Genomic DNA, 19,809 nt, shown 5'->3' with positions numbered 1-19,809 from the left:
GTGAGGGCGGCGGGCGAGACCTCCCTCCTTTCCTGAGAAAACCTGGAGACTCCCTCGATGCGGAGTCAGGGGCGCTATGGGGCCCAGGCCCTGTCGCCCAGCGTTAGGGGAGCCGGGACCCCCACTTCGAGGAACAGCCTGTGTTCCTGGTGGGGGGATATCGCCATTCCCGAGATGTGTCCGCGACTCTGGAGCCTATTGTGATTCAGGGAGGGTGGAACGGAGCCCCGAGTGTCTGTCTGCCTTTTAATGCCCTTTAACCCCCTTCCAGAGAACATGATCCTGAACGACCCAGACTTCCAGCATGAGGACTTGAACTTCCTCACTCGCAGCCAGCGTTATGAGGTGGCTGTCAGGAAAAGTGCCATCATGGTGAAGAAGATGAGGGAGTTTGGCATCGCAGACCCTGATGAAATTATGTGGTTTAAAAAGTAGGTATGCCTTAGCACAGAGCAAGTGTTGTTAAGCCTGAACTTTAAAGCTGCTGTCTGTGGTGGCCTTTCACCACCGTGCTTGGCGTTTGAAGATGCAAACTGGCATATTTTCATGCCACTTTATGAAGTTATATATGTGCCCAGGCGCGGTGGCTCACGCCTGTAATCCCAGCACTTTGGGAGGCCGAGGCGGGCGGATCACGAAGTCAGGAGATCGAGACCATCCTGGCTAACACGGTGAAACCCCGTCTCTACTAAAAATACAAAAAATTAGCTGGGCGTGGTGGCGAGCCCCTGTACCCTGTAGTCCCAGCTACTCGGGAGGCTGAGGCAGGAGAATGGCGTGAACCCGGGAGGCGGAGCCTGCAGTGAGCCTAGATCCCGCCACTGCAGTCCAGCCTGGGCAAGAGTGCGCGACTCCGTCTCAAAAAATAAATAAATAAATAAAGTTATATGTGTGGAAAATAATGTGATTACTTTTGTATCCAAGCCTTTTCGTGGGATGACGTGTTTGTAGAATGTTGATAATAAATGGAAATGCAGGAGTTTTCTCGAGTACAGTTTCAAGGATGTTGTAAAAGCATTATTCTGCCCAAGCAACTCAAATTTGACTGATTTGAATGCAGAATCATTTTGCTCTTTGTAACGAGGACGGCTAAAATTCTGAATCTGGAAGGATTTTTTTTTTTTTAGTTGAACGACCATTTAAATATTTTGGAGCAGTAGCAGATTATATTATATGGTAGTGTGGACCTGGATGAAGAATAATCAGTCACGCCTCTGAATGAATAGAAAGTCTAAGAACCCAGTAGTTCTGAATCGATGACAGCGCTTGAATGGTTGTCTTGTGCATATGAGAGAGATGTCATAAAAACCTCCCTTGGTTCTAGTGTGGAAGAGAGTATATCCTTTTTTCATACCATGTGTTTTATTTTGTTTTTTGTTTGTTTTTGTTTTCGTTTTTGTTTTTTTGAGATGGAGTGTTGCTCTGTCGCCCAGGCTGCAGTGCAGTGGTGCGATCTCGGCTCACTCCAACCTCCACGCCCCCCAATTCAAGCCATTCTCCTGCTTCAGCCTCCCGAGTACTGGGATTACAGGCGCCCACCACCACGCTCGGCTAATTTTTGTATTTTTAGTAGAGATGGGGTTTCGCCATGTTGCCAGGCTGGTCTCAAACTCCTGACCTCGTGATCCACCCTGCTCCACAAGGAGCGGTAAAAATAAATAAAAATAAGGATTTTGGGCCGGGCACAGTGGCTTATGCCTGTAATCTCAGCACTTTGGGAGGCCGAGGCAGGTGGACCAGCCTGGCCAAAATAGTGAAACCCTCTCTCTACTAAAAATACAAAAATTAGCCAGGCGTGGTGGTGCGCTCCTGTGGTCCCAGCTACTCGGGATGCTGAGGCAGGAGAATCCCTTGAACCCGGGAGGTGAAGGCTGCACTGAGCCGAGATCGTGACACTGCACTCCAGCCTGGGCAACAAAGAGAGACTCTGTCTCAAAAAACAAAAAAAAGGACTTTTTTACCTTAACCTAAACAAACACTGTTACATGATCCTAGTACAAGATTATTTTGACTTATAGCATTTTTTCACATTTATTCCTAGGCATTTTCTCTTTCAGTTTCTCCATTTTAAAGGAACTCTAGTATTTTCATCAGTAAAGATTAAATCATATGAGTGGTATATAGACTAGAACCAAGCTAAATAGAATATATTGCACGTTCTGCCTTTATGGTAATAATGGTCACTGCCTTTGTGCCTTTGGTGTCGATATTCAGCTTGACTTGGGTTATTTTTGTGAAGATGAAATGCTTTACTCTGGTCCTTTGGACTTTCCTCAGAGCTCCACTCAGTTTTAGCTGTAAAAATTTTGTTTATTTATTTTTGGTAGTTCAAATCAGCATACTTCTAAATGGTCTTTTTTGTTTTTAAAGTGTAACTCATGGCTGTGGGGATACTGAGATAGAGTAACTCCTAGAAGATTATGTTACTGATACCTGTGTTGGGTTTGTAAATTTGAAAAAATTAGTAAGATTTTATTCCTTCTAGAAATGTCAGGAAAGAAGTTTGTGTGTGTGTGTGTGTGTGCGTGTGTGTGTGTGTGTGTGTGTGTTTGTTTTTGAATGGGTGGTGCAATACATTTTAAAGTTGTTAGTAGATGATTTCATAACCTGTGACCTGTTCATAATGTGTAACCAGACTCGAGTGAGGTCACAATGAAATAGAACAAAGTCCTTTCTGTGGATTGAAGATTCATGGACACCAGCAAGTTACTTTGTGTATGATTTTTCATGTGAAGTATCAAAGTACAAACTTTAACACACCCTTTGACGGGCTTCCAGTGTCCTTAGGATATGACAAGGAGATCAGTTTTTAAGTTAGAGAAGGGGTTTGTAAATGAGTCCTGGCAATTATCGCATGCCATTGAGTTAAAGCCTCGGTTATATAATCTCATCGATTATAACTCACACCAGTGTTTCGTGTACACTAAGAAAGAAAGAATGCTGCCTGTTAACCATGGCATGCTATTAATTGTGAAATACATCGCTTACCTTTCTTCCTTCCTTCCTTCCTTCCTTTCTTTCTTTCCTTTTCTTTCTCTCTTTCTCTTTCTCTTTCTTTCTTTCTCTTTCTTTCTTTCTTTCTTTCTCTCTCTCTCTCTCTCTCTTTCTTTCTTTCTTTCTTTCTTTCTTTCTTTCTTTCTTTCTTTCTTTCTTTCTTTCTGTCTTTCTCTCTCTCTCTCTCTCTTTCTCTCTCTCTCTCTTTCTCCCTTTCATTTTTGTTTGAGACAGGATCTTGCTTTGTTGCCCAGGTAGCAGTGTAGTGGCACAATCATAGTTCACTGTAACCTCAAACTCCTGGGTTCAAGTGATTCTCCCACCTCGACCTTCCAAAGTGCTGGGATTACAGGCATGAGACACTGCTCCTGGCCCATTGGATTTCTTTTCTTTTTCTTTATCTTTTTTTTTTGAGTGGAGTCTCTCTCTGTGGCCCAGGCTGAAGTGCAGTGGCAGGATCTCAGCTCATTGCAACCTCTGCCTCCTGGGTTCAATCAGTTCTCCTACCTCAGCTTCCTGAGTAGCCAGGACTACAGGCAGGCTAATTTTTTGTATTTTTAGTAGAGACGGGGTTTCACTATATTGGTCAGGCTGGTTTCGAACTCCTGACCTCAAGCAATCTGCCCTCCTGGGATTATAGGCAGGAGCTACTGTGCCTAGCCTGGATTTCTTTTTTTTTTTTGAGATGGAGTTTCGCTCTTGTTGCCCAGGCTGGAGTGCAATGTTGCGATCTCGGCTCACTGCAACTTCTGCCTCCTGGGTCAAGTGATTCTCCTGCCTCAGCCTCCCAAGTAGCTGGGATTACAGGCATGTGCCACCACACCTGACTAATTTAGTATTTTTAGGTCCTGCCTCAGCCTCCCGAGTAGCTGGGATTACAGGCATGTGCCACCACACTCGACTAATTTTGTATTTTTAGTAGAGACAGGGTTTCTCCGTGCTGGTCAGGCTGGTCTCGAATTCCTGACGTCAGGTGATCCACCCGCCTCGGCCTCCCAGAGTGCTAGGATTACAGTCGTGAGCCACCGTGCCCGGCCTGGATTTCTTAAATGCTAAAATGAGGGAGAAGAATGCTGCAATTGATTAAATAAGCAGTATTTTTGAGAATTTGGGGCCGGGCACGGTGGCTCAAGCCTGTAATCCCAGCATTTTGGGAGGCCGAGACGGGCGGATCACGAGGTCAGGAGATCGAGACCATCCTGGCTGACACGGTGAAACTCCAACTCTACTAAAAAATACAAAAAACTAGCCGGGCGAGGTGGCAGGCGCCTGTAGTCCCAGCTACTCGGGAGGCTGAGGCAGGAGAATGGCGGGAACCCGGGAGGCGGAGCTTGCAGTGAGCTGAGATCCGGCCACAGCACTCCAGCCTGGGCGACAGAGCGAGACTCAGTCTCAAAAAAAAAAAAAAAAAAAAAAAGAGAGTTTGGGGCATGTACTGGTTTTGTTTTGTTTTGTTTTTGTTTGAGACGGAGTTTCACTCTTGTCCCACAGGCTGGAGTGCAGTGGCATCATTTCGGCTCACTGCAACCTCCACCTCCCGGGTTCAAGCGATTCTCCTGCCTCAACCTCCCAAGTAGCTGGGGTTACAGGTGCCCACCACCACGCCCAGCAAATTTTTGTATTTTTAGTAGAGATGGAGTTTCACCATGTTTGCCAGGCTGGTATCAAACTCCTGATCTCAGGCGATCTGCCACCTCGGCCTCCCAAAGTCCTGGGATTATAGGTGTGAGCCACTGTGCCTGGCTCACACCTGGTTAATTTTTAAATTTTTTGTAGAGACAGGATCTTATTATTTTGCCCACACTGGTCTTGAACTCCTGACCCCAAGTGATCCTCTCACGTCGGCCTCCAAAAATGCTGGGCTTACAGGTGTGAGCCACTGTGCCTGGCCTATTTCTTGGACATTTTTGTATGTTTATTTCCTCTTTATATACATATGAAGTAGAATGCTTAATACACTTAAAAGTATTTATAGAAAAGTATTCTTGGCAGGGCGTGGTGGCTCACGCCTGTAATCCCAGCACTTTGGGAGGCCAAGGTGGGCAGATCACGAGGTTAGGAGATCGAGACCATCCTGGCTAACACGGTGAAACCCTGTCTCTACTAAAAATACAAAAAAAGTTAGCCGGGCATGGTGGCAGGCACCTGTAGTCCCAGCTACTGGGAGGCTGAGGAAGGAGAATGGCGTGAACCCGGGAGGCAGAGCTTGCAGTGAGCCGAGATCGCGCCATTGCACTCCAGTCTGGGCGACAGAGTGAGACTCTGTCTCCAAAAAAAAAAAAGTGTTCTTATTTATACAAATAGAAAGTGTATAAAAACATTTTGGTTTTAGTAACACAACAGTTAGAGAATTCTGTGTTTGCCTTTGAGAGATTAAGTTACACATTTATCTAATCAGGCTTTTGGGCATGGTACATTTTATGAAATGTGTAACTTATGTATTAGAGTTATACAAGTAACTCTTGTGTTGCATAAAATACAGAGGAGTAAGCTGCTGCTGTAAATTCCTTAGAAATTGACTCATCTTTTCTGTTCATACTCCTCCTTTCTCTTATTTCCCTCTAGTTTAAATTAACATAAACAATATAAAAATCATAGAATCTGAGGGTTAAAAGGCATTTTAGATGTTGGCTAGTAGTCGTCTCTTGGCTGTTCAGATGAGTATGTCTTCAGCACCCCTGAAAAGTGATGTCCTGCCCTAGGCCTATGCCTGACAACTGTTGGTGGCAGAGAAAACTTTTTTTTTTTTTTTTGAGATGGAGTCTTGCTCTGTCTCCCAGGCAAGAGTACAGTGGTGTGATCTTGGCTCACGGCAACCTCCGCCTCCTGGGTTCAAGTGATTCTTCTGTCTCGTCTCCTGAGTAGCTGGGATTACAGGCACCTGCCGCCTCACCCAGCTAATTTTTGTATTTTTAGTAGAAACGGGGTTTCACCATGTTGGCCAGGCTGGTCTCAAACTCCTGATCTCGTAATCCACCCACCTTGGCCTCCCAAAGTGCTGGGATTACAGGCATAAGCCACTGCGCCTGGCCAAGAAAACATTTTTTACTGATGTTAATAAGCAGCTTCTATTGACTTAAACACATGATTAGGACACAGAAGTCGTTCCCTCTGGTGGAATCTATAATAATTACATTAATTCATTTTGATTAACTAGAAATATTCGTATCTAAGAGCATCCATGATGAGTGTTTTTTGTTTCTAAGTGGATTATGATTTATGTAAGATAGAAAAGACAATGGGGCTGGGCATGTTGGCTCACACCTGTAATCCCAGCACTTTGGGTGGCTGAGGTGGGCTGGTCACTTGAGGCCAGGCCACTTTGTGACCAGCCTGGCCAACATGGCAAAATGCATTCTGTACTAAAATACAAAATTAGGCGGGCTTGGTGGCGCATGCCTATAATCCCAGCTACTTGGGAGGCTGAGGCATGAGAATCACATGAACCTAGGAGGCAGAGGTTGCCATGAGCTGAGATCACACCACTGTACTCCAGCCTGGGCAACAGAGGGAGACTGTCTCCAGAAAAAAAAAAAGAAACAAAGAAAAGAAATGGTGAGGATAATCGTGTAGTACTTATTTAGGAAATAGGAAAATAAGGGTATATTGTGTTTACTATTATTTCCTTTTTTTTTTTTTTTTTGAGACGGAGTCTCGCTCTGTTGCCCAGGCTGGAGTGCAGTGGCGCGATCTTGGCTCACTGCAGGCTCCGCCTCCCGGGTTCACGCCATTCTCCCGCCTCAGCCTCCCAAGTAGCTGGGACTACAGGTGGCTGCCACCATGCCCAGCTAATGTTTTTGTATTTTTAGTAGAGATGGGATTTCACCATGTTAGCCAGGAGGGCTCGATCTCCTGACCTTGTGATCCGTCCACCTCGGCCTCCCAAAGTGCTGGGATTACAGGTGTGAGCCACTGTGCCCGGCTACTATTATTTCTTCTAAGGTGGTGATTTGGTTTCAGGGTCCCCCAGCGCTGCAATGGCAGCCTATCCCTTCTCTCCTTTACTTCATGCTCTGCTCATTGCACAGGTCAAGATAAACTGGAAGTAACATTGCTTTCTAATCATCTGTTGGGAAGTCGTGAAGATCGGTTAGATTAGATGTATTTTGTACTTTAAACTCTTTAGATACGCACTTTGTCAAAGTACAAAATTGATCCCCATAAAATCTATGACACGGCACAGCCAAGGCCAACTACTGTAGACTCTGTTTTATAAGAAGAGAGTTGAGGACTAAATTTCAATGTGATATAGAGTTAATCTGTAGTAATGTTCATTGACCATTGGGGATAAATTTTTACATGTCCGCATTACTTATTGTAAACCCTGAAGACCTTTAGAGATGTATGATTCTGCCCTGGAATATATATTTACTCTTCTGGATATTTGCTTATATTATCTAGGTAAACATAGTTGAAATTATTTCTTTCTTGGAGCTCTTGTTAACAGCTCTACAAGTAAGTGTTCTATGGAGTTACTTTTAACCTTTAAAACAAACAAGTAAAACCTAAATAAAGCAAAAAAGAAAAAAAAAAAAACACACATTCTAAAAAGTTCAACCAGTCGAACCAGTAAATAACACCAACAGCCTCCCCTTCCAAAAATTAGAGATGTTTTTATGCTAAAACTTAGGTAGAATTTGCTTCCTAGATTACATGTAAATATGAAATGAATTGTGGCCTTGAAATAGTTAGGAGAGACATCATCAGGTTCTGCTGTTGGCTTTTTAGGTAGTAAAATGGTAAATCTTATGTTTAATTTCATAAGAAGGGGTTTACATTTTCCTGACCTTCTCCTTGAAGGCCAAAGCTGTTTGGCAAGAATGGGTTGTAGGATGCAGTTTCTAAAGGAAGGCTGAGATCCTTTTCTTTTCTCTCCTGTAGACTACATTTGGTCAATTTTGTGGAACCTGTGGGCCTCAATTACTCCATGTTTATTCCCACCTTGCTGAATCAGGGCACCACTGCTCAGAAAGAGAAATGGCTGCCTTCATCCAAAGGACTCCAGATAATTGGCACCTACGCCCAGACGGAAATGGGCCACGGTTAGTCCACACTGAGGGTCTCTGGGTAACCCACCTCAGGACATCAGTTAACAGTGATTGCCGGCATTTGGCTTTTTTCTGCTGCTATCTGTTTGGGATTTTATTTTTAAGTGGTTAAGTCAAAATTCAGCTTCTTGTTTTCTCCTAGATATTTTCCCCGGAAACTATTCCAGGGCTCTGGCCTATAAACATCATTCACTGTTATTTCCTCAAGTCTTTATTATGGAACAGTTTGAAAAGATGGGGTTTACAGTGCAGCAGGGAAGCCCATTATGTCACTCTGGGTCTAATGAGTAAAGACTTTGTTGGAAATTCTTCAGAGGGTTAGTGCCCCAGCAATATCTGGAAAGTGCCTCTCTGCTGTCATGCAGTTAAAGCTGTGGATTTTAATGGGGGCCGCAGGTGGTGGCAGCTACCTGTCTCATCTCTCATTGCCCACTAGCAGGTTATAAGGCAGTTTGGAAAAAAGTCCATGATTCTCTTCATCTGACTTCAGTCTTTTTAGATATTTTTTCCCTTATATGTCTGGGAACTCTTGTGTTGCCATTAATTCTTTGTTAAATTGTTCCTAAATGTCTGGCTTTCTTTAAAAAGTTTTGCTTTTGGTCTTCATGTGAAATAGGTTTGTTTTCATAGACAAGGCCATTGGCAGGTTTGAGTGTTTGGAATTTGAGCTGCCCAGCCTCATGTCTAAGGATCAAAATGGTAGGAGTAAAGAAAGGGAAGGAAAAAGGGATGCAGATATCAGGGAAACATCATTTTGTGTTTGATTGCTGATTTCGATGTGCGAATTGGTTTAAGGAAAGTGTTATTTATTGTCATCTCCATGGGGACTGCAGATTTCTGGTCATGGTTTGATGTTCCAGACACCTTACTAAACACCCAAGACTTCAAGATGGTCAGTACTGAAATTGTAAGCCTGAAAGAAAGGTTTGTTAAGTACGATAAGATTCTTTATTTATTTATTTTTTTTGAGACGGAGTTTCGCTCTTTTTGCCCAGGCTGGAGTGCAATGGCGCGATCTCGGCTCACTGCAACCTCCGCCTCCGGGTTCAAGCAATTCTCCTGCCTCAGCCTCCTGAGTAGCTGGAATTACAGGCGCTCACCACCACGCCAGGCTAATTTTGTATTTTTAGTAGAGACGTGGTTTTTCCATGTTGGCCAGGCTGATCTCTAACTCCTGACCTTGGGTGATCTGTCCACCTTGGCCTCCCAAAGTACTGGGATTACAGTCCCGAATCACCACGCCTGGCTGACAGATAAGATTCTTTTTTTTTTTTTTTTTTTTTTTGAGACAGAGTCTTGTTCGGTTGTCCAGGCTGGAGTGCAGTGGCGTCATCTCGGCTCACTGCAAGCTCCACCTCCCAGGTTCACACCATTCTCCTACCTCGGCTCCCAAGTAACTGGGACTATAGGCGCCCACCACCACACCTGGCTAATTTTTTGTATTTTTAGTAGAGATGGGGTTTCACTGTGTTAGCCAGGATGGTCTCGGTCTCCTGACCTCGTGATCCACCCGCCTCGGCCTCCCAAAGTGCTGGGATTACAGGCGTGAGCCACCGCGCCACCTGGCCTGACAGATAAGATTCTTTAGTCCTCCTCACTTAGAGTATCTGTGTGTTTGTGTACATGCATGTGTGGTGTGTGTATGTGTTGTAATCTTGAGGTAGCTTTGTGGTATAGAATTTATTTGACTTAACAGTCATGCTATTCATAGGAGGCATAAGATGTGAAATAGTCTGAGGCTAATGGATCTGTTAAGTATACCTCTTGCTGGTCTAATGCTTCTGCCTCATTTATAAAGTAAATCACAAATATACATTTGCCCTAATTATTTTATTTTATTTTTTGAGTCGGGGTCTCATCCTGTGCCCCAGGCTGGAGTGCCGTAGAGTGATCTCGGCTCACTGCAATCTCCACCTCCTGGGTTCAAGTGATTCTTCTGCCTTAGCCTCCTGAGTAGCTGGGTTTATAGGCGCCCACCACCATGCCCAGCTAATTTTGCTATTTTTAGTAGAGACGGGGTTTCACCATTTTGGTCAGGCTGGTCTCAAACTCGTTACCTCAGGTGATCCGCCCGCCTCAGCCTCCCATAGTGCAGGGATTACAGGTGTGAGCCACCGCGCCCGGCCTGCCCTAATTTTTGAAAGGAGGGAGGAAGAAAGGAAGACTTGAACTATACTGGTTTGAGGAGAATAGAAGTTGGACAGAGATCCTATATGGCTGTGGGCAAGTTTGCATTTGTTAGAGTTTTTGTTCCCTTATTGCTTCTAGTTTTGTTTTGTTTTTTGTTTGTTTATTTGTTTGTTTTTTGAGATGAAGTTTCACTCTCGTTGCCCAGGCTGGAGTGCAATGGCGCGATCTCGGCTCACCACAACCTCTGCCTCCCAGGTTCAAGTGATTCTCCTGCCTCACCCTCCCTAGTAGCTGGGATTACAGGCATGTGCCACCATGCCCTGCTAATTTTGTATTTTTAGTAGAGATGGGATTTCTCCATGTTGGACAGGCTGGTCTCAATCTCCCAACCTCAGGTGATCCACCCACCTCGGCCTCCCAAAGTGCTGGGATTACAGGCATGAGTCACTGTGCCCAGCTAGTTTTGAGTATTTTTTTGTATTTGAACCAATGTTGTCTTAATCTCTGTGGTTTGGAGAACAGTGTCCTGAGGTTGTTTTTTTTTTCTTGCTGGAATTTTGCTAATTCATATTGCTGTTCTTGGTTGACCACTCATCTTTTCCTTGGAAACAAGTCAGGTTGGTTAATTTACATCACGTGACAGTTTTACCTTCTATGGAATAGGCAAAAAGTCAACATCCAGGAGATCGGCAATAGAGCAACTTATATAGAATGAGATCTAACTATTTAAATTCTGAGACTTTGGAAAATGTATCAACAGTGATTATCTAACACGGTCTCACAAAAGCAGCTATAACTTTGGGTTTCGAATTCTTTCACTTCTGGGTAGCTGCTGAAAAGTGAAGGGCCTCAGAAGTGTTCAGGTTCACTCTGTGTTCCTTCTGAATCCTAAAATTCAGTCACCTACAGAAAGTCTCAGTCACCAACATCATCCTTCTTTCTAGAGTATGTCTTCTTTCCTCTAAAGACACGAAGAAGAAATTCGGATATACACCTGCCCTGTGGGTCTGGGAGCCTTAATCAAAGGCAGAGGCCTGAGCCTGGGTGGGCTCCCCTGCCTGGGGTTCTGGAATTAAAGGAACAGCCTGGGGAACTGGGTCCATGTTATCATCCCCACCACATGTTTCTTTAGGCCACAAAACAGGTCATTTGTTTGCTCTTACAGATATCTAATCATTTCAAGATTCTTCTTGCTTTGTTTTCCTTGTTTGCTTGCTTACTTGCTTCCTTCCTTCCTTTGTTTTTTTTTGAAGGAGTCTCATGTTGCCCAGGCTGGAGTGATGCAATGGTGCAATCTCGGCTCGCTGCAACCCCCGCCTCCAGGGTTCAAGTGATTCTCCTGCCTCAGCCTCTCGGAGTAGCTGGGATCACAGGCATGCACCACCGTACCTGGCTAATATTTGTATTTTTAGTAGAGACAGGGTTTCACCATGTTGGCCAGGCTGGTCTTGAACTCCTGACCTCAGGTGATCTGCCCGCCTCGGCCTCCCAAAGTGCTGGGATTACAAGCGTGAGCCACTGTGCCCGGCCTCTTTCTCTCTCTCTTTCTGTCTTCCTTCCTCTGTTCCTCTGTTCCTTTCATTCCTTTCTTTCTTTCTTCCTCACCTGTAGACTCAGGTCATATTGCCTTGTTTCCTGTTACCATCTATTTAGGAATATAGAGCTTGTATGATACATAGTTAGCTTTGAAGCTGATGCAGTGTTCTAGCAAATTGCCATCATTAACTCTTAAATATGAAATAAAACACCTTTCTTTGAATCAGGAAAGGGGTAGTAAACTTGATTTGTAAGCCATCAATCTTTACCTGCACCTCCGTTGCCCTCTCTCCTCAGGCTCAATAGTCTCCTCTTTCCTCTGCCCAAGTGATTCTCTTCCCTGTTGGACTTCTCATGAGACTTGCTTCCCTGGGGATTTGGGCTAAATTTCACCAATATTAGTGATAATAATATAAACTTTATGAAAGCTGTATTCTGGCCAGGTGCGGTGGCTCACGCCTATAATCCCAGCACTTTGGGAGGCCAAGGTGGGCGGATCACCTGAAGTCGGGAGTTCGACACCAGTCTGACCAACATGGAGAAACCCCATCCCTACTAAAAATACAAAATTACCCGGGTGTGGTAGTGCGTGCCTGTAATCCCAGCTACTAGGGAGGCTGAGGCAGGAGAAGCACTTGAACCCGGGAGGTGGAAGTTGTGGTGAGCCGAGATGTCGCCATTGTGCTCTAACCTGGGTAACAAGAGCGAGACTCCATCTCAATAGATAAATAAATATCTTTGGGGTCATACTTCTAGAATATCTCAGAAATGAATCACTATATTGAGGGACATGAGTATTTTAGAGCTTTTGCTGCATAGTTTGAGACTTTTCCTGAAACACAGAACCAGTTGACAATATATTTAGCAAGCTCTGTACCTGTATTTCCACATCTCCATCAACGTGGCCACTTTAATTTATTTTTGCTACTTTAATATTTCTTTTTTCTTTTTTTTTCTTTTTTTTGAGCTGGAGTTTTGCTCTTGTTGCTCAGGCTGGAATGCAAGGGCGTGATCTCAACTTACCGCGACCTCCGCCCCCCAGGTTCAAGCGATTTTCCTTCCTTAGCCTCCTGAGTAGCTGGGATTACAGGCAAGCGCCACCACGCCCGGCTACTTTTGTATTTTTAGTAGAGATGGGGTTTCTCCATGTTGGTCAAGCTGATCTTGAACTCTTGACCTCAGGTGATCCGCCCACCTTGGCCTCCCAAAGTGCTGGGATTACAGGCGTGAGCCACCGTGCGCGGCCTACTTTAATGTGTTTCTTTTTTTGTTGGTTTTTTTTTGTTTTGTTTTGTTTTGTTTTGAGGCAGAGTCTCGCTCTTTCGCCCAGGTTGGGGTGCAGTGGCGCAGCTTCCGAGCTTTCTAATGTTCATTATTAACTAGTAGCTTTTTCCCATTGTTATCTTAATCCCATTATGTCCTTTCTGTTTTGTCTTAGAGTTTTATGATAGGTTAAATTTATTTCTGGAACCTTTCATATATTACATTGATAGGTTGATTTCTTTCTTTGTTTTTCCTCTAACATAAATTTTGACCACTGGTGCTTTTTTTTTTTTTTTTTTTTTTTTTTTTTTTTTTTTTTTGAGACAGAGTCTGGCTCTGCCGCCCAGGCTGGAGTGCAGTGGCCGGATCTCAGCTCACTGCAAGCTCCGCCTCCCGGGTTCACGCCATTCTCCTGCCTCAGCCTCCCGAGTAGTTGGGACTACAGGCGCCCGCCACCGCGCCCGGCTAGTTTTTTGTATTTTTTAGCAGAGACGGGGTTTCACCGTGTTAGCCAGGATGGTCTCGATCTCCTGACCTCGTGATCCGCCCGTCTCCGCCTCCCAAAGTGCTGGGATTACAGGCTTGAGCCACCGCGCCCGGCCTCCACTGGTGCTTTATAAAACTTTTTTGAGACAGAGTCTCGCACTGTCGCCTGGGTTGGAGTGCAGTGGCGCGATGTTGGCTCACTGCAACCTCTGCCTCCCGGGTTCAAGCAATTTTCCTGCCTCAGCTTCCCCAGTAGCTGGAATTACAGGTGCCCATCACCACGCCCAGCTACTTGTTTTGTATTTTTAGTAGAGGCGGGGTTTCACCATGTTGGCCAGGCTGGTCTCAAACTCCTGACTTCGTGATTCGCCCGCCTCGGCCTCCTAGAATGCTGGGAATACAGGCGTGAGCCACTGTGCCCAGTCAAGACTTTTTATTTTATTTTTATTTTGTATTTTTGTATTTTTATTTTTTATTTGTAAGATGGAGTCTCACTCTGTTGCCCAGGCTGGAGTGCAGTGGCGCAATCTCAGCTCACTGCAACCTCTGTCTCCTGTGTTCAAGCGATTCTCCTGCCTCAGCCCCCTGAGTAGCCAGGATTACAGGCGTGCACCACCATGCTCAGCTAATTCTTGTATTTTTAGTAGAAACGGGGTTTCACCATGTTGATCAGGCTGGTCTCAAACTCTTGACCTCGTGATCCGCCCGCCTCAGCCTCCCAAAGTGCTGGGATTACAGGCTGAGCCACCAGGCCTGACCTTTATCTTTTTTTATTATTTTTATTTTTATTTTTTTCCTTTTTCATATAAGTACCGCGCTCTAACCGATTGCGCCACTGGAGCTCCTATTTTTTTCGTTTTCAAGACAGAGTCTTGCTCTGTCACCCAGCCTGGAGTGCAGTGGCATGATCTCGGCTCACTGCCGAGAACTCCCGACCTCAGGTGATTCGCCTGCCTCAGCCTCCCAAAGTGCTGAGATTATAGGAGTGAGCCACCGGGTCTGGTGTATTTTTATTTTTTAAAGACAGGTTCTTGCTCTGCTGCCCAGGCTGGAGTGCAAAGGTTTGATCATAGCTCACTGCAGCCTTGATCTCCTAGACTGAAGGGGATCCTCCTACCTCAGCCTCCTGAGTAGCTGAGAGTATAGGCACATGACACCATGCCCAGTTGATTTTTTAAATTTTTAGTAGAGATAGGTTCTTGCTGTGTTGCTCAGGCTTGTAAGGTATTTAAAAATCTGATAGGATAAGCCTACCATTGTTACATTTCGAGATATATGTATTTGGTATTTATGCTTGCTTATTCTAGATGAATTCTAACCGAATCTGTCAGGTTCTAAAAACAAATTCTACAGGAATTAAATTTTTCTTTTCTCCTTCTCTATCTGGAATTTTAAGTTGGTTTTATATTGAAGCCTTGTCTTTTCTTGGGAAGCTATTTCTTTCCTCTTCTTTTTCTCTTCTTTTTTTTCCCACCCTATTAGGTATTTATCATTTTTCTGTTTTTTGTTTTGTTTTGTTTTGTTTTGTTTTTTTTTGAGAGGGAGTCTCGCTCTGTCGCCCAGGTTGGAGTGCAGTGGTGCGATCTCGGCTCACTGCAAGCTCTGCCTCCTGGGTTCACTCCATTCTCCTGCCTCAGCCTCCCAGTAGCTGGGACTACAGGCGCCCGCCACCACGCCCAACCGATTTTCTTGTATTTTTAGTAGAGACAGGGTTTTGCTGTGTTCGCCAGGATGGTCTTGATTTCCTGACCTGATGATCTGCCCCCCTTGGCCTCCCAAAGTGCTGGGATTACAGGTGTGAGCCACCGCGCCTGAATGCTGTTAATTTTTTTTCCCTTACAGCCTGCAGCTTTTCTCAGTTCACTTACTCTGATATTTTGTTGATGTTGTTGATTTTCCGGGATGATACTCATGCTTTCTACAGAGCTGCTTTTTATTTCTTCTTTTCTCATATATGAATAGTCTGATTGGTTTTTCCTCAGTATTGATTGTCAGCCTTTCTAGCCTTGTGTCATGTGGAAAGAGGGGCTGGGGATGCCTTTTGATGTTTTGGTTTTAAAAGAGCTGACTCTAGCGCTTCACTAAGTATAATGTTGGTGCGTCGTAATTTTATGATAAATTATTTTACAATAATATCTTTATCATGCATAACCAGCTTTTAAAACAAATAGTTGGCTTAAGTCAAAAAACTCTGCAGTTCACTTTCTCCTTGTAACATTTCTAAATTTCATCCACATCTGAATAATCCTTGTCTTAGTTGGAAGAAATATTTTTTTCCCGAAAACATTCTTTAGTGTCAGAACCATTTGTGATTGTAGTGGTTTTACCCCTGCCCTACTGAGCGCATTTGTTGTAGCCCTTAGTGTCCATCTTCGCTCTGTGATACACTCAGATGTAAATCTTCCAGAGTCTGATGGGTGCTTGATAGTGGCCTTTCCTTCACTAGGAATTGCTCTGATTTATGGTGAAGTAAAACAACCCTCCATGAAAGCATGAAAAGTGTCTAGTCCTAGGTTTCAGTCCTAACTCAGAGTTTTCGCCTCCCAGGTTCTAAGTGTACATTGATTTTTCTTCCTAGATAGTACTCAAAAGGCGGGGACGGTTGACATATCTGTTTCAGTGAAAGGCACTCTCATCCCATGAATGTGTTTTTCTTGGGATTTCTGCTATTAATTTTTTTTTTTTTTTTTTTGAGATGGAGTCTTGCTCTGTTCCCCAGGCTAGAATGCAGTGGTGCGATCTTGGCTCACTGCAACTTCCGCCTCCCAGGTTCAAGCAATTCTCCTACCTCACCCTCCTGAGTAGCTGGGATAACCAGCGCCTGCCACCATGCCCAGCTAATTTTGTATTTTTAGTAGAGATGGGATTGCACTATGTTGCACAGGCTGGTCTTGAACTCCTGACCTCAAGTGATCTGCCCACCTTGGCCTCCCAAAGTGTGGGGATTACAGGCGTGAGTCACCGCACCCGGCCTACAGTCACAGTCTTTAGTCCGTGCTATGCTTGTGCAATAATTTCCCCAGCTAGGAGACAGGACTAGGTGACAAGATTCTTTTTTTAAAAAATAGGTTTTGGGGGTAGAAGTGCCATTTCCTTACATGCATGTATTATGTAATGGTGAAGTCTGGGATTTTGCAGTACCCATTGCCCAAATAGTGAACATAGTACCCAGTAGATAACTTTTCAGGCCTCATACCCCTCCCATCCTCCCACATTCTGAAACCTCCAGTGTCTGCTTTGTTCGTTGTTGTTTTTTGTTTTTTGAGAGAGTCTCTGTCTCCCAGGCTAGAGTGCAGTGGCACCGTCGTGGCTCACTGCAACCTTTGCCTCCTGGGTTCAAGTGATTCTCCTGCCTCAGCCTCCCAAGTAGCTGGGATTACAGGTGCCCACCACCACGCCCAGCTAATTTTTGTATTTTTAGTAGAGATGGGGTTTCACCATGTTGACCAGGCTGGTCTTGAACTCCAACCTCAGGTGATCCACCTGCCTTGGCCTCCCAAAGTGCTGGGATTATAGGCATGAGCCACCGCGCCTGGCCCCTATGTCTGTTATTCCATTGTGCATGTCCATGTTTACCCCTTGCTCAGCTCCCGTGGTGACGAGATTCTTGTCCTTGTTTTGCCATTATCTTTTTTCCCTGAGGAAGGCATTTAATCCGTCTCAGCCTTAATTTCTTCTCTGTAAAATGAGGGATTCAGTCACACCTACTTTGATTTTTCTTTTTTTAAAGTGTGATTGCTTAGCTGAAAGCCCAGCCAGTAGATTGGAAGAAGTCATTGATCAGCCCTTGTCTGAGCAGTGTGCCCTGGTTATTTTCCTCCCTACCTTGCAAGGAACAAACAGAAATTTAAAAACTGAAACGTCGTTTATGCTCATTTCAAAGACACAAAGAATGATAAGAGCAATATGGAGTTGACGGATTTGGAGCTAGAAATTAAACAGAATACCAGTAATGTGGAAAAATGCAAAGGCATATAGAATGACTTCCTATCCTTAGCAAAAATTCACACAGAATCCTGTCCCATGCACGTTTTAAGTGGAAAAAAATGACCCCAGAAAGTGGATTTAAAACTAATAAAGCTAAGATGTTTATTATCATTAGTGATAATTTCTGTATAATTGTCACAGAAAGCTTATGCATGAATCTGTAACTTGTTATTGTGGTCTTCACTAGAAATTGCATGTCTTTTTTAATTTCTGAAATAATTTATTGGGATGAAGAGCACTGTCAGTTTTTGTATTAAATTGTTTCAGTAAAGCGTGGCCCAATATTTGACATGATGAGTCTGAATGAAGGGATCAGATCTATGTGAGGAATGTGGTTCTATGCTGGATGTTTTGTGGACAAAACAGAAAAAAAAATCCCAGCCTAGAAGCATTTTTGAAGTTGCATTGAGGAAAAACTATAATCTGGGGGTCATATTGTCACACTGAGAGAACTACTATGTTCTTTCTCGCTTTCTCATCAGAGGACATCCTTGTACCAGTACCACTCAAATTTTCTGTTCTCTAACTCCTGGCCTCAAGTGATTCTCCTCAAGCGATTCTGCCTCAGCATCCCAAGTAGCTGCGATTACAGGCACGTGCCACCACACCCAGCAAATTCTCCATTCTATACAACTTTTTTTTTGAGACAGAGTCTTGCTCTGTTGCCCAGGCTGGAGTGCAGTAGTGTGATCTCAGCTCACTGCAACCTTCCATTCCCAGGTTCAAGCAATTCTCCTGCCTTAGCCTCCCAAGTAGCTGGGATTTCAGGTGGGCGCCACGACACCCAGCTAATTTTTTGTTTGTTTGATTGGTTGGTTTCTTTTTTGTTGTTGTTTTTTGAGACGGCTTTTCACTCTTATTGCCTAGGCTGGAGTACAATGGCGTGATCTCGGCTCACTGCAACCACCGCCTCCCGGGTTCAAGCATTTCTCCTGCCTCAGCCTCCCAAGTAGCTTGGATTACAGGCATGTGCTACCATGCCCGGCTGATTTTGTATTTTTAGTAGCGATGGGGTCTTACCATGTTGATCAGGCTGGTCTCCCAACTCCTGACCTCAGGTGATCCGCCCACCTCAGCCTCCCAAAGTGCTGGGATTACAGGCGTGAGCCACCATGCCTGGCCGTATACAACTTTTCAAATTCTCTCTCTCTCTCTCTTCCTCTCTCTCTTTTTTTTTTTGAGATGGAGTCTCACTCTGTCACCCAGGCTAGAATGCAGTGATGTGATCTTGGTTCACTGCAACCTCTGCCTCCTGGGTTGGAGCAGTTCTCCTGCCTCAACCTTCCAGTAGCTGGGATTACAGGTGTGCACCACCACGCCTGGCTAATTTTTGTATTTTTAGTAGAGACAGGGTTTCACCATGTTGGCCAGGCTGGTCTTGAACTCCTGACCTCAGATGATCCACCCACCTTGGCCTCCCAGAGTGCTGGGATTATAGGTGTGAGCCACTGTGCCTGGCCAATTCTTCTTTTTTTTTTTTTTTTTTTTTGAGACAGAATCTCACTCTGTCACCTAGGCTGGAATGCAGTGGGCGTGATCTCAGCTCACTGCAACCTCCGCCTCCTATGTTCAAGTGATTTTCCTGCCTCAGCCTCCCAAATAGCTGGGACTACTGGCTGGTGCCACCATGCTTAACTGATTTTTGTATTTTTAGAAGAGTCGGGGTTTTGTCATGTTGGCCAGGCTGGTCTCGAACTCCTGACTTAAGGTGATCTGACCGCCTTGGCCTCCCAAAGTGCTGAGATTGCAGGCGTGAGCCACTGCACTGGCCTCTCAAATTTTCTTTATTTCCTTTGATTTAATTCCTGGGCTGGGATCCTCTGTCTTGGACGTGTGGTTTTGTACTGCACTGACTTTGGAATCAGTAGCCAATCCCTTTCCTCATACTCCTTGCTGACTCCGGAAAAATGGAAATTAACAAGAATTATAAAGTAATACAGAAAGGGACAGTGCTCCCATCTATGATTAAGTGCACGCAACTAATTCATACTTAAGTTTTTTTTTGTCTCCTTTCCTTGCTCTATTTAAATTGCTGATTCTCTTACACCTGATGACTCTTCTCTCAAATGCCCATCCTTGATATTTCCTCGAAGTTTTGTGCACCGAGGGCGGCCTGAGCCTCTGGATCTTCACTTGGGCATGTTCCTGCCCACCTTGCTTCACCAGGCAACTGCGGAGCAGCAGGAGCGCTTCTTCATGCCCGCCTGGAACTTGGAGATCATTGGCACTTATGCCCAGACAGAGATGGGTCATGGTATGGAGTATTCAGTCTACCTTCTGGGTTGGGCGGGCCCCTGTGAACTTACCATGTGTGGAGTGCCCACCATGTACCATCGATGGCGTGTCGATATTCTGTGGTCTGTTT

The 19,809-nt window shown here is 44.7% G+C and overlaps 1 protein-coding gene and 1 long non-coding RNA gene across 4 annotated transcripts in view; one reads left to right on the top strand and one right to left on the bottom strand.

The window, feature by feature from the left end:
• Positions 1–19,809, top strand: part of ACOX1 (acyl-CoA oxidase 1) — a 62,568-nt gene that overhangs the window by 25,299 nt on the left and 17,460 nt on the right. The window contains exons 2-4 of one of the 3 annotated variants that reach the window (XM_028835544.2): positions 272–431; positions 7,876–8,036; positions 19,538–19,698. In XM_028835544.2, the coding sequence (XP_028691377.1) occupies positions 7,972–8,036; positions 19,538–19,698 (226 nt within the window). In that variant the 5' untranslated portion in view covers positions 272–431; positions 7,876–7,971. 3 annotated transcript variants of the gene reach the window in all.
• On the bottom strand, positions 1,503–7,530 carry LOC144335968 (uncharacterized). Its single transcript, XR_013407303.1, has 3 exons — positions 6,895–7,530; positions 5,888–6,238; positions 1,503–1,551 (listed from the first exon to the last, which is right to left on the bottom strand). It is a non-coding gene; the product is annotated as an uncharacterized LOC144335968 (long non-coding RNA).

This window comes from Macaca mulatta, chromosome 16 (genome assembly GCF_049350105.2).
Source record: "Macaca mulatta isolate MMU2019108-1 chromosome 16, T2T-MMU8v2.0, whole genome shotgun sequence".
Taxonomy (NCBI): domain Eukaryota; kingdom Metazoa; phylum Chordata; class Mammalia; order Primates; family Cercopithecidae; genus Macaca; species Macaca mulatta.
This window is presented reverse-complemented; position numbering and strand designations above follow the sequence as displayed.